At 48.5% G+C, this 14,527-nt stretch overlaps 1 protein-coding gene across 5 annotated transcripts in view; it reads left to right on the top strand.

The window, feature by feature from the left end:
* The window catches only part of RNF144A (ring finger protein 144A), a 126,500-nt gene that overhangs the window by 96,403 nt on the left and 15,570 nt on the right, over positions 1–14,527 (top strand). For all 5 annotated transcript variants that reach the window (XM_050754704.1, XM_050754708.1, XM_050754705.1 and 2 more), the window contains 3 exons: positions 4,766–4,973; positions 8,678–8,825; positions 14,434–14,523. In XM_050754704.1, coding sequence (XP_050610661.1) covers positions 4,766–4,973; positions 8,678–8,825; positions 14,434–14,523 — 446 coding nt within the window. The remainder of the gene's footprint in view (positions 1–4,765; positions 4,974–8,677; positions 8,826–14,433; positions 14,524–14,527) is intronic.

Here is a 14,527-nt window from a genome sequence, read left to right as displayed (position 1 = left end):
TATCTCTTCTGGGCCCCGGGCTCATCTGCTAAAGAGCCGAGTGACAGATGTGTGCAGGCGACACTCCTTATGCAGAACATCATCGTGAGGACCCTGCAGACAGATTCTGAGTTTGGATTGCTGGCATCTGCTCTCCCTCTCCCTGCACGGATTCTCGGGTTCTTGACCTGAACAGGGTCTCACTACTGAGACACAGCCCTGGAGGATGGGCTTACGTGAAAGCATGGCCAGATGGGGAGTGGACGGCAGAGGAGACGAGACCAGAGGACAATATCCAGAGACTCCCAGTTTAGCTGCATGCAGAGACCTGCTGTTTGTATATTTTTGCTGTGTAAAAGAAATGCTAGAGATAGCTGGGCCCAGTGGCATGTACCTGCAGTCTCAGCTACTCAGGAGTTCAAGTCCAGCTTGGGCAACGTATCGAGACCCTGTCCTTAAAAAAAATAAGAAAGAAAAAAAATATGTAGCCTACTTAAAAAAGACTCAAACAGGATTTTTCATGGCATTGCCATTTGTTTTCAAGAGTGTGTTTATTTAAGTGTCGTATATCATTTGCTTTGGGGCAGTTTATAGCTTTAATATAATGTCATTTGGTACAAAAGTCAGTATGTAGAGCAATAAAACGGATTAATTTGGATTTCTGAGACTTTCAGGCTCTTCTGAGAATATTTTCCAGAGAGAATCTTGACAGAAACTGGCTGTTGTTTGCGTTACAAGAATATGAACTTTCTATGACATTGAATTTAATTTTAAAATGCAGCTGGGTACATTTTCCAACCTAATAATTTTAACTGTTATTTCTTTAGTACTTTGGCTTAGTCAAAAAATCTTTTTTCCTTTTGCATAAACATGAAGCCAACTTGGCTTCCGTTAAAAAAAAAATCTCTCAAACCTCTCACTTTAAAACATTGTACTAACATTATGTTAAAAGTATTTTTTTTAAGTATTCAGACTTGATACAATAAAAGACCTGTCTAGATAAAATGTTAGAATGTCAGAGCTAAAATATAGCTATGGATTATAGCCAGCACCTTGAAAGAGTTTGGAGACAAGATCAGAAAGCAAATTTTGATTTCTGTGTGCCTCTAAAATCTAGTCAAGTAGAGGATGCTCTGGAAGAAAACTGAGACAGTTCAATGATTTTCTGAAAACATTTAGTTACCAGAAAGTTCTATGGTTAGGTCATATTGCGCACACTGTCTGCATTTAGTCTTAGAGTGTCTCCTCTGATGTAACAGAGGAGACATTGGATTTAGTGTCCATGTCTCCCCTTCTGGAGCAAGCAGGAAGCCAGGGAAGGGGGCCAGGAAGCTGGGTTTTCATTCTGAGCACCTCCTCACAACTGGCTCACTCCAGAGTCTGGGGAGGGACAGATTTTTGAGTGAGGGGGTGTGGACCCCTCTCTCCATGCTACACTCGACGCCCGTGCCCCTCTGAGACCCAGCGGTGCTGTGCTAAGGGCGTTCCTGCACACGTTCCTCTGTCTGGAGGCTCAGCCGTCCCAGAGACAGGACTGTGGGTCCTCATGCCTACGTCCCACTGCCAGCCCAGTGCCTGGCCAAGTGAATGCTGACGTCAAATCTCACCATGTATTGTTTTGTTTTGTTTTTTTAAAACAAAGTAAAGCTCAGAGAGATTAAATAATACAACGGGTTATCCACCTGTAATCAGGCCCGACTAGAGCCAACACCTGAAAATGTTACCATCTCACAGTAGGATCAAACCCAGCATTCCAGCCCCACGCCAGGCAGCAGCCCGGCTGGGCAGGGTAGTAAGTGCAGGGATGAGAGGGGATGCTGGGTGCACTGTCATCTGTCATGTGCTTCTGAAAGGAAACTGTTTTGAAAGGAAAGTCACCTTTTTAAAAAGTCTTAGGCATTTTTAAGCAGGGAGTTCTTAGAGACCCGCTTCATTAATCTGCGATAAATACATCTCTGGGAGATAAGAATTAACATTAGTTTCCTCTAGTGTGCCAAAAATATATTATTTGCTCTGTTTGAAAATATGTCTCATACACTACACACGTATGTAGTACGTGTTGGGGAGGATAATGGGGAGGATAATGCAGAATGTTAATAGACATCTACACCTGAGCCTGGGGCCGTGTTCACAGGATGTGACGTGCCGTGGCAGCACAGGAAGCACGTTTGCAGTCAGCAGTCTGAGCAGCCATTTGTCCCTGACCTTTTCGATGAGGAATCTGTCCGTATGAGGACAGGCAGTGCCAAGTCACAGCTCTGTGAGGACAAAACTAATAAGATTTAAATCGTTCCCATGGAAACCTTAGCCAGGTCTCCCCTGCGTGCTGTCCTGGGGGGCCTTTCGTGATGGGGGCGCATAATAGCATCTCCCACTCTTGAGCCAGTAGGCTGGGCAGGAGGCGGTGCATGACCATCACATGCATGAAGAGACCGAGACCCAGCTTTGGGACATCTGCTCCTTGCTGATGTCAGAAGCTCCTCACTGCACAGGAGGGGTGGGGACAACAGTGGGACGGAAGGGTCCCTAGCAGGCAGCACTGCCCTTCTGGGTCTAGCCCCAGAGCTATATGGGAGGAGAGCAAAGAGTGAGCGAGGATTTCTCTTCGCGCGCAGTGTATTGTTCAGTGCACAGAGCACTTGCATCCTCCTGCAGGGCTGGGCAGACACGGGCCTCCTATCTCATCAGGGACAACGCTGGGCTCACCCCACAGCATGCACAGACGGCAGGCAGCGAGGTGTTGGAGGCATCGCAGGTACGGGATGGGAGCGTGACCCAGGCCAGCTGCCTTTAGCCTTTGGCGTTTCCTCCTCACTGCTCAGTGTGGCGCTCGGTGCCCCAGGCCGGCACGTGCAGCCCCTCCTTGCTTTGCTGTGGACCCTCAGCTCAGGGGAGCGCCAGGCATCTGCCCCCACACAGGTGACCCACAGACAACAACTACATTTTCTCAAAAAGCCACTTGTCAGAACTGACAGCTAGGAACATTCTTAGGAAAGCAAATGCAGAAACTATCCACAAGTAAGAGAAGAGCTAAATGTGTCCATTCACTCAATGTGAGGAGCACCCTGGGGATTTTAGATTATTCTAATGAAGATAATTAGAGTAGAGCACCTGTTCCTGACCTCCAGTGTTCCTCATTATTATCAAGTTCTTCTTAATTTTCTACCACCCCTAACATTCGGACGGTTTTTGTGCTGTTGATTAATTCACGCTTTAAAAAAAAGGCAGGGGGCAGCCAGATGAGATCAAGGGTCAGCCTGCCATGGCCAGTGGGCCAGATCCAGTCCGGCCAGTGGCCTGCTGCTGTCAAGTTTTGCTAGAACATTCATTTCCAGGTCACTGTGTCTGCTTTTGTGCTGCAACAGCAAAAACCCAGTAGTTACTGCAGAAACCCAGAAACAACTTGGTCCTCGACTTCTATGATGACTATCCGACCCTCTACAGAGGAAGTTTGCCAGCCCCTGGATTAGATGACTAGATTAGTTTAAAGCTAGACCCTACACAAGATGGTTTCTAGAGCGCTGAATCTGGCTTCCCCGTGTACTGGGGGAACATGTAAACACACAGAGCCTTACACGTACATATGCGTGTGCACCGTCAGGACACCCAGCTGGTGATTTGTCATTCATTTGCTGCTGGTCCCGTGGCAATGCGTGTAGGTGAAGTCCTGGTCCACGCGTGGCGCCAGCCTGTTGTGGATTCCAGTGAGAGGAATCCCATGTGTGATGCAGGTGAGCGGGAGCTGCCCGGCTGCCAGTCACAGGGCCCGGACATTTGCAAGGACTTGTCATCGCCTTTCAAGTCGTCTCTGAAACTCAGTTGTCCCGACAGACGACGACTTCCCAAGAAGAGCCCCGCTGAAAACTTAGAAACCAGTGGCCCACCAGAACGCCTTTGGAAATAGCCCACATTGCACTGGCCTCGGAGAGCTTTCTGGCGGAGCCTGCCTTCTCCCTGGGGTGGCCCCTCATCGAGAATTCGGCGTCATGCCGGACAAGAGGGAAGATGAAATGAACAACCAGTCTCCTTACAAAGGGCAGCCAGTAATTTAAAGAAATGTAATTTTTGGACAAGGATGTGAAGAAATAGATGTGTCAAGGTGTCCTGTTTTTAGAAATAAGCTTCTTGGCCAATTCCATAAGATTGGGCTCTTAGAAATGTGCGCTGTGATTCGGAGAGAAAATCTGGCCCTTGAAGGGTTGGTTTCACTCCGTAGTTAACTCATGGCTTGGATTTGAGAAGGGGAGGCCATCTTAGGCAGGTGAACTATTTGGTTAGAAGAATAATCCAGCCATCTTCTTCCCTCTTCCTTTCCATCTTCTAACAGCGTTTTCCTGGTGCTGGGTGTGTGCCCAACACGGGCCATCAGGGGCCCGGCTTCAGAAAGCTGTCCCCTACGGGAGGCAGATGAGCTAGCACGATGTGCGTTGCTCAGAGAAACCTGACAGGCAGGTGGGACAAGCTTTCCAGAATGTGGAGGCCTTTGAGCTGTGAGCTGAGTCCCGGAGGCAAGCAGGGCTGACCCAGGGCTCCAAGGGCATTCCAGGGACAGGAGCAGCATTCCTGAGGGATGCCTGGGGTGTCTGGAGGTCTGTTGCATGAAGGAAGAGGTTGGGAGGTGGAGGTGGAAGGGTGACTTGGGCAGTGCTTCGGTTGGGGCTGGTGGTGCTGGCTGTATTACCTGGATGTGTTTCTCTCTGTCCGTGCACTGAGGGGCTCCTTCCTCTGAAGCCCACATGACCCTCTGGCTTAAGTTTGATTTGCCCATTTTGTCTCCCTATACCAGAGGTGCTGTTTGATCCCTGTCGGACTTGGTGCCCAGCGTCCACCTGCCAGGCTGTGTGTCAGCTCCAGGACGTGGGGCTTCAGACCCCCCAGCCAGTGCAGTGCAAAGCCTGCCATATGGAATTCTGTTCCACCTGCAAAGCCAGCTGGCACCCTGGCCAGGGCTGCCCGGAGACCATGCCGATCACCTTCCTTCCCGGGGAGACCAGGTACCCTTTGTACACACTCTGCCACAAAGGCGTGGGCTGTGGGCCAGGAGAAGCAGGCAGGCATGTTTCTTCCTAAAAGTGCTGTTACAGTGTAAGTGGCTGTGGCTCAGTCAACCCTAACACACACTGTACCTCTTGAGCCTCACTCAAGCCTGTCATTATTTGTATGTCTATTTATTTTTGAGAACTGTGTACCAGGCACTGTGTGAGACCCTGGAAATGGAAAGGTGTGTGAGAACCACACTTAACACGGCTCGGCTAGAATGACAAATGCATGCATGGTTTGTGACTTCTAAGGGTTGCAAGTCCTGCAGTACCTGAAGTTTCTCCAAGACTTCACTGTGTTGAAGGTGATCTGAAATGGGGGTACAGGAACCAGAGCAAGAGTAGGGTGCACCAGTCATACATACTGTCCGGAAGGGGATGGGAAGACATTCGCTGGTGGCAGCCTCCCCTGCAGCCATCGTCGGGCTGTTTGCCCAGGAGGATGCTGCCGCACTGTGCTCTGTACCTTGACATTTCGTAGGTTGATGCATAGGAAGTTGATCATATCCAGGTCTTTTTGTCCTACAAAATCTGCAAGGTCACATGGTTCCACTAGACACTTGACCCTGTTCCTGTTGAGTCCAGGATCCTCACAGAGGAGCTGCCACTCTGCCCACCACCCTCCCCAGGGTGTGCTCACCAGCTGCTCCCTGTGTGCCCCTCTTCCCATTCCACTGTCCGCAACTCCCGTTCCTTTCCACGTGACCCCTGTGCCCTGTTCTAGCCCCAGACCCTCTCAGGGGCCCTGCCACACACCCCTGGTCTCCTTCCGGGCGAACCTCTCTTCCTGTGTCTGGAGCGCCCTGCTCCGCCCTCCTCCTTTCCCTGGGGGCTCCTGCCACACTTCAGGTGGAGATCACATCCCTTTCTCAAGCTTCCCAGTTCCCAGGACAGGGTTGGGGCCTCCACCCTCTGTGTTCCCCCTGAGATTGTCTGCATTGTTACAACCCTGGACATAATTGGATTGGAGTTCTTCCATTGACAGGGCCGATTCTGCCATCAGGTTGAGCTCCTGACGCACAGGGCCTGTGCCTTTCTGAGCAGCCTACATCAGGCAGGCAGCTGCAAGCACAAACCACTTGTACTTATACTTCACTTGTACTTGGCATCTTAGAGGCTTCAAAACGTTAGATGGAGGCTGGTGAGTGTTTGGAGCCTGATGATTTAGTTTTCTTTATCTGTGACATTCTAGTCTCATTTAAATTATTCTCCAAAGGCGATCTAAATCAAAATTCAGAAATCTCATTTTGTGGAAATAATTAAAAATCAGAAGATGTCACATAAAAACTGGAATTTCTGGCTTCTCTGGGAAATCTGAATCCTGAGCCTCTCCGAGCCTGCCTCCCCCTGCTGACAGCCAGCGCAGCAGAGCAGCGGCCCTTGCCTGGGGCACCTCCTGGGCCAAAGCCCCATAGTCCTCACGCTCCTTCTTGTCCCCCTGGAACTGAGGCTGCCTATCAGCTGCCATTTATAAGTGAGAAGACACTCAGCTAGTTTTCGTATTGGAGGGTGTTTTTTTTGTTTTTTTTTTTTTGGTTAAATCTTCTCCTCACTCATGTTTTTATCCAGCCCCTTGACCACTTCACTCATTTAGCATCACCTGCCCGCCCCTTCAAGATGCTGGGCCACATGTGGATTGTGATTAAACTGTCAAAACTCTTGTCTGCATTTATAATGAGTTTACAGTAAATGTTATTAGTAATAATTTTAAATCCAACTCAGATACTAGGAAATATTTGAAAACCATTGTCTATATCGTGCAAAATTTTATGCATAGCACAGTATACCAGAACTTGCATATTTTAACTGTTTTCATCTTGAAATGTCTCCCCAGGAGACACTGTACATGGTGTTCCTGCCGTTTCGTTCAAAATCATCTTGTGAGTCACATGAGAAAACTGGTGCCTTAGCTTTAAGGCGACGCCTGGCTTTCAAACCAAAACAGTGTTATCCAACCTGAAAACCAACCTCGATCACCAGATTCAGTGTCTCATGACTTCCAGCTTTTTGCAAAATCAAAGTCATTCTCAGAAGGAGGCCAGGGCTACGGTTTGCTCAGAGCTGGCTGTGTGCTGGATCCCTCTGGAAACATTTGCACATATGCTGTTTCATTTGCTCCTTGCAGCAACCTTAGTTCATTCTATCACATTCTGCGTGGCCAGGTTGGTCTGCAGTTTGCTTTTAAATTGGAAGCATTTGAGCTAGTGACCGTTGTGTTATCTTTCAGTAACAGTTCTTAATAATAGCTACTGTTTATTGAGTGCCTGGTACTTATGTGCTGGCTTCTGCGCTTAACATGTGCAACCTCTGTAATTCTCACGACAGCCTGTAGAGATGGATGCTATTAGCCTTATTCTGTTTTGCAGATGAGGAAACTGAGACACATAAGATATAAATAGCACAGCTAGGATCTGTCTGTCTCAAGACTCTGTGCTCCTAATTAGGAGGACATACTGCTTCTCTCATTATTTTTTACTCTGTTGCCTTCTACTAATGGACCAAACAGTCACATTCAGTTGGAATGTGCACCCCAAGTGGAGGATTATTCACTGCCAATCATCAGACAGCTCATACTAAGGTGAAACTACATTTAATGCTCATATTGACTAGGAAGCTTGTGAGAGATCCTTCAGCCAGAATGCACTCAGAATGCCAGAATTTGCTCAACTTCAGTAAATATATACTCACAAATGTGTTAAATTCTGAAAAAGCTGCTCACTGCAAAGGAGGGATGCATTTTCTCCTGCTGATGTTGGTTTAACTTAGCGAGTTCAACAATATAGCAAATGCACCCCCATAATCAGTGATCACTTCTCTTAACAGTTTATCATTTATTCCTTCAGATGCTTTTATGAATGTTCTTACCTATCTTTTAAAACTTAACCGCATGAGGTGAGTCATACCTAATGTCTGTGTTATCTTTCTTAGCAACATTGAACTACTGCTGCCCCTTATCAAGCACTTCATAAAAGCTGCAGCCCTGCACTGTGCTCTTGTCACACGGAATCTTTTCTCACGGTCACACTGATGAGAAAACTAGGGCTTGGAGAGTTGCTTCACAGCTAGTTTGTAGCAGAGCCAACCCTGACCTCAGCTTAAAGCCCTTTGTGCTAACCCTGCAGACCTAGCCAACTTCTGAGGAAAACAATTTTGTAAGAAGAGCCAGGTGGATCTATCCAAATGAACGGTGTGTGTTTATGTGTGTGCATTTGCAACATTTATTTATTTTTCTTTTAACAGCAAAGTGCATACAATTTATATCAACCTTTTGGAAAGTAGACAGCTCTGTGACTAAGCAGACACTGTTTGACCTTAACATGATTATTCAGATACCTCCGTTATAATAAGCCTTTTGCTGTATTTTCTTTTGTCTATATACATAATATCTCTAAATTTAGATACGTGCTGATGTTGCTGGTTTTTTTTTTTTTTTTTTTTTTAATTTTTCCTAACTCAAATTGGCTGATTCACAGTGTTTTGGTTAATTTTTTTTTTCTGGAGTTTCCGGTTCTTTGTTTTTTGTTTTTTGTTTTTTGTTTTCATCTAATACCTAGAGAACTCAGTCTGTGAAGTGGAGCTGATGCTTCCAGCATAGCCGATGCTCCTGGGTCTCCTGTGGGATCTGTCTGTGCTGGGTCCTCATGGCGTTTCTCCCACAGTGCTGCGTTCAAAATGGAAGAGGACGATGCGCCCATCAAGCGCTGCCCCAAGTGCAGGGTCTACATTGAGCGAGACGAAGGCTGCGCCCAGATGATGTGCAAGAACTGCAAGCATGCCTTCTGCTGGTACTGCCTGGAGTCTCTGGACGTGAGTACGGCCTTCAGTGTCACCTTGCGCATTTAGCTTTGAGGTTTAGATTTGGAATGAGAAAACTAGACCAGCTATTTCCTAAAGAGCTTGGTGCTTACTCCTGTGGAACAGCGAAGGAACACTGTTTGGTGTTTCTCCTGGGTTTGGGAAAACATTAACTCATGAGCGCCACGGTGACCGAAGCCTCTGTGACTCGTATGGTTCTGGGGCCTAAACACTTCATGGAGGTTCAGGATCCAGCCTGGGATTTAAAGGGGTTTTAGGATCATAGATTTTGTCTAAGCAGGGACTGCCATTGTCAGTTTGGGCTGCTGTTGACATAATATCATAGATGAGGCAGGTTAAATGACAGACGTTTGTTTCTCATGGTTCTGGGGGCTGGAAATCCAAAATCAGGGTACACCAGATTTGGCTCCTGGGTTCTTGATCAGGGTTTCTTCCTGGTGTTCAGGATAGTGAGGACAGACAGAAGCAGGGGCTGGGGAGCTATTGGGCTTGGGGCCAGTTTTAAGACTTCATTGACACTCATGTCATCTACAGGGCAGGAAAACATGCAAACCCTTTGCTCTCTGGCAGAATGGGAGTTCTAGCTTCATATGGCAGCCTTCTCCCACATGTGCTCTGCCTGAATGTGTCTCAGACACACCACTCTGTGTATGCCTGCAAGAGCTGTGTCCCTGACAGGAAGGCACAACCTCCCAGGCCCACGCTTTTCTGGAGCTTTGAGGCCTGATGCACAGGTTGCAGCTATTTCACTTCTCATTCTCCTTCCTTGCCCATATTAGGGCGTGGGCATCTTGCCAAAATGATGAAGCTATGATTTTAGTTTAGAAGAGTTTATTGGTGCATACTTTTAAAGGAACTATAATTAGGCAGGGCATGGTGGCTCATGCCTGCATTCCCAGCACTTTGGGAGGCCTAGGTGGTCAGATCACCTGAGGTCAGGAGTTCGAGACCAGCCTAGGCAACATAGTGAAACCCTATTTCTACTAACAATACAATGGTGGCATGCACTGGTAGTCCTAGCTACATGGGAGACTGAGGCATAAGAATTGCTTGAACCTGGGAGGCTCAGGTTGCAGTGAGCTGAGATGGCACCACTGCACTCCAGCCTGGGCAACAGAGCAAGACTCCATCTCAAAAAATAAAAATAAATAAATAAAACTATAATTAAATAGCAGACCTACTTATCTATTGAAACCACTGTAGCTAGGACAGTCCAAGCAAATGAAGTCGTGGGTCACGAAGGGACATATTTATGTCTGTTCTGCACAGCAAGGATGAATGTATCCAGTCCATCCAATAATAGTATTACGCCATTCAGGTCTCATTCAAATAAAGCGGGTTATGGGAGTGTGTGGCAGTCAGAACAAGTCCATGCTTCCCATGTTAGCAGTTCTTCTGTCCAGAGACTGTTCTTTCTTACCAGTGTTCCTGGGCAAGCGTTCATACCATGGGGCTATCTCAGAGCCGTTCAGCGTGGCACCCAATGGCTGAGATGGGTTACCTCTGGCTTCCAAGGTGAAGGAGAAGTGGTTCAGACCAATGGGCAAAGTGGAATGAAGCACAGGCTGAGAGGTTTGTCTAGAAGAAAATGAGTGTCTCTTTGAGATGGAATATTACGTATGATAACAGGTCTGTAATATAAAGGCTACCTTAAAAAATTAGATTGCTGCTTTTGGAATTGTTCCTTTAAAGGCCTGTTGTCTCTTTATGAATTTTGAATTACTAAATTAATAGTAGAACCTGATGTGGCTGACCAAATCTGGGTAAAATATCACCATCTTCTATCCTGAGGCTTCATTTTTACTTCCTAGGCAAGCTTAATGAATCCGCGTGACAAGATGAGTTTTCTTTAGCTCAAGTCCTCAAGGGGATTTGTGGAGTGACATCTGAAGCCTTACCAAATTTTTTAGGGCCTTCAAGGTCTTATTTATTTATCTATTTATTTTTACATTTTACTGTATTCCAGTTTTTTTTTTTTTGAAAACTGATCATTGAGTTATGATATAATATCTAATATCTGACCCACAATTTATTATTCTTTGTAACTTAAAGAAGGAAGAAAGTGAAATGTCAGCTTTCCTGCCCCTTGTCACAGAGCCCCTTGCGGGTCATTTAGGAGCTGCGTTAGAAAGGGACTGACAGAGAAGTTTGGTTTCCTCAGGCTGCTTGGACCAAGTGACAGGGACGAGGAGGGAAGCTGCTGTTTTTCTCCTTCCAGCACAGGAGTGTGTCTTCTCTGCTCTAGTCGCTGAGGAAGGCCCTCCCTGTCCAGCTCCACCCTAAAGCAGGTTCCGCCTCTTGTGGATGGAGAGGAACCAGGCTGTGCTTTGCCTCCATCAGAGGCGTCATCCTCATGGCCGTGCACGGTTTCCTATGTTTTCTTTGTACATGAAGAAAAATGACCCTGTGGCCAGAGGAAGCGGATGTGAAGGAAGGGGAGTCTGCTGTTGGAGCCCTTTACCGAAGACATTAACAGTGATTTAGGACAAGCACGGAAATGCACTGCCTGAAGCCAGCCAAGAGCACTCAGAGGAGGGAGGAGGGCTTTCCATGGAGCTTTTCTCTCCCGTTTCCCCCAAGCGTGCTCTCTGGCACATGCAGACATCCAGGAGTTAGGAATATTTCAGACCGCCTCCTCCCCATCGAGGTCCTTACTCCCTCTCCTCCCCTGCTTCCCTCTCCTCATCTGCCCCTGGCCGAGCCCATCTCCCCTTGAATCCTCACTGCTTCTCAGCGATCAGTGCTGGCCCAATGTTTGCTATTTACTGCAGAAAGGGACCTGTGCCGTTTCTTTCTTTTATGTATTTTTTGGCAGTAGATAGTTGATGTTTATTGAGGTGATTGTTCCAGATCAGCATTCTGTAATTTGCTCTGGATACCTGCTTCCCTTAACACGCACAGCATTTCAGTGAGTTGGAATGAGGAAGGCCAGAGAGGTTTATCTTTCTCAAACTAGTAAGGAAGGGAACCAGCCCTGATCTTTCAGACTCTAAAAACCACGTCTTTGCGTTAGATCAGGCTGTGTCAAGGCAGAGTTCCAGTGGACATTTTAAAGCTGAAGGGGCTAGCATTGCTCTGGGGCATTTGCGCTTTCACCAGCCCTCTCCCGGACTGCAGCTTCCCGGAGCATGCACCATTGTTTCGTCTCACCCTGGAGGTGAATGGAACTTCTCTCTGAACAATAGGAGGAAAGTATTCCCTGCCACAGAAATAGATCCCCGTTCCTGCTGCTCCTGGGATTGCTAAGCCCCAGGGCTTCATCAGGAAATTAAAAATCACAAGTCAATCATTTCTATATTGTAAAACCATATTTGAGTGCTTTTATCAGGGGATAAGAAAAGTGCTTTTTAAATAAGCATTCATTTTGTTCATGAAATCTGACTGTGTGTCAGCAACTCTGCTCCGTTAGACCCCATGTGGGTCTGGTGAGATGAGGGCGGGGATGGGGGTGGGGGGTGAAGTTCTTGACCTTGAGGAGCTCGTCATCGCCCAGAGGAGCCCCGTAAGGCATGATCAGAACACAAGGCTATGAAGGAGGCTGCATGGCTAAGGGTATAAAGTCCCTGTCAGCCCCAAGGAGGAGTCAGGAGGTTACTGGGTCTCGGGGCCACGGGGTAGCTGAGGACTTGAAGGCTGAGTGAGTCTGTTCACCAGGGAGGACAGAATGTGCTGAGCCAGGTTACCACCAAAGACCTGGGCACGATGAAGGAGGATGTGAACTCATACGTGGCCTGGCCAGAGATGCTGGAAAGATAAGGTGAGGCCCAGACGACGGCCCCTGTGTACCAAGATCAGGGGCCTGGCCCCCGCACAGGCCTGTGCTTCCCAAGGATAGGATGGATCAGAATCACTTAGGGAGCTTGAGGACTGGGCCCTGCCTCAGACCTCGGAGTCAGCATCTTCAGCTTCCAAAAGCTGCCCAGGTGACTCGGATGTGCAGCCAGGCTTGTCCGTGTCTGCTGGCAGAGGTCAGTAACCACTTCTCAACTGGGTAGTACACAGGATTTGGTTTGAGTTTCAGAAATGTTTAAGTTGCGTTTCAGAAACGTTTAAATTCAAAACCGTTTAAAGAGCCCACAGTGCCAGACATTGCGCGAGGCAGTCTGGAAAATGGAGGCGTACAAATGGAGAATGAGCTCATCTCAGTGGTGTGTGAATTAACATCAGCACAAAGGAAATTTCGGTTAAGAGTTCAAGGAGGAGAAAGCTCACAGTGATGGAGGTGGACAGAAATAGCCTCGTAGAAGAGAAAGGTGTGGCCAGAGTGACTTTGTGTTTGCCTGTTCCTGCCCTTCCCCTCACAGATGAGGTGTCTAGGTACAGAAGCGAGGCGGACAGTGGTAGCTGGGACCCCAGGCCCCAGCCAAAGCCTCCTGCTACTGCACCTGTAACAGCCAGGATTTGATGGCCCTCCATTCACTGTACGTTCAGACACCAGGAGGCTTGACCCCAAAAATGAGCAAACTCAAAGCCGGTGTCCTCCCCACAAGGAGAGGAAGGTCGGATGCATCCCCCAAACTATCTTACCAGAGTTGATTGAAAGGAGCAGAAGGCCGTGACCCCTGTCCTGCTCCTCCTGTTTTTTGGAAGAGTGACTTCCTGTTCCCTGAGGCACACTGGGCCCTGTGTTTATTTGCTCTTTTCTGAAAAAGCAGCTGTCGTTTACAGCCTCGGTAAATGAATCAGCAGGCTTGCGCCTCCCTGGTGCCATGTGCCTCACCATCTCCTTCACTGATCAGGATTGAAAACGGCGCCTCCCGGTCCTGGAGGTGCAGAGGGCTGGGTATAGACATGCCGTTCCCCTCATGCCCGTGGGTAGTCGTTGAGATCTGGGTGCCAAGCGCTGAGCTGGGGAACACGGAGAGAGCAACTTGTGTGAGGGTCCCAGCTCCAGGAGATGGAGGTGAGGTGGAGGACGCCTGGAGGGAGGCGTCCACGGGCGTGCCCGGAGTGCAGAGGGCCACTGCCCACTCAGGATGGTGTGAGAAGATGCAGATAGAAAGTGCTTCCCGGGCTGGATCTTGAATCATGAGGAAAATCGAGTGGCCTAAGTGGAGAGGAAGCACTTTCTAGGTGAGAAGCCTGACCGGACGGAGGGGGATGGGCCAGCAACAAAGAAAATCATCCAATCCCGGGAATAGCCCTGTCACTGCAGCAGGAAGCTGCCAGGGCAGAGGGACTCTGGTGGAATTACACACAGCCGGGGCCAGCAGGAGCTCTTTGGAGCAACCGTGACCTGTGTGTTCAGTAGCCCTGTGTTCCCACGAGATCCCTTCTTTCCCACAAGCTCAGAAGCCAGCCACTGTGCGGGGAGGCCCTTCTTTGGGCTGGGCCTGAAGTGTGCTCCAAAGCTCCCTCTAGAGCCCGAAGCTGTGCTGTCCAGGGCTACTGGGTGATGAAGGGAGGCCCTGGGGAGGAGCAGCCTGGGCCTGCAGTGGCTGTGGCCAGGTGTTCCCGGGTGCGCGCCCTTCCCTGTGTCACCTCCCTCATGTCTCCACTTATCGTGAGCATAGGAGAAGAAGTACATCAATGGCCGTGATACACACCAAACTGAGCAGGGACCGCTCGTTCACGCTGTCTCTGTCTCTGCCCCTCACAGGATGATTTCCTTCTGATACACTATGATAAGGGACCCTGCCGGAACAAGCTGGGCCACTCCCGGGCATCTGTGATCTGGCATCGGACACAGGTAG

Source organism: Macaca thibetana, chromosome 13 (genome assembly GCF_024542745.1).
Source record: "Macaca thibetana thibetana isolate TM-01 chromosome 13, ASM2454274v1, whole genome shotgun sequence".
Taxonomy (NCBI): Eukaryota; Metazoa; Chordata; class Mammalia; order Primates; family Cercopithecidae; genus Macaca; species Macaca thibetana.
The sequence above is the reverse complement of the archived record's forward strand: the minus strand, read 5'-3'. Positions and strand labels throughout refer to the sequence as shown.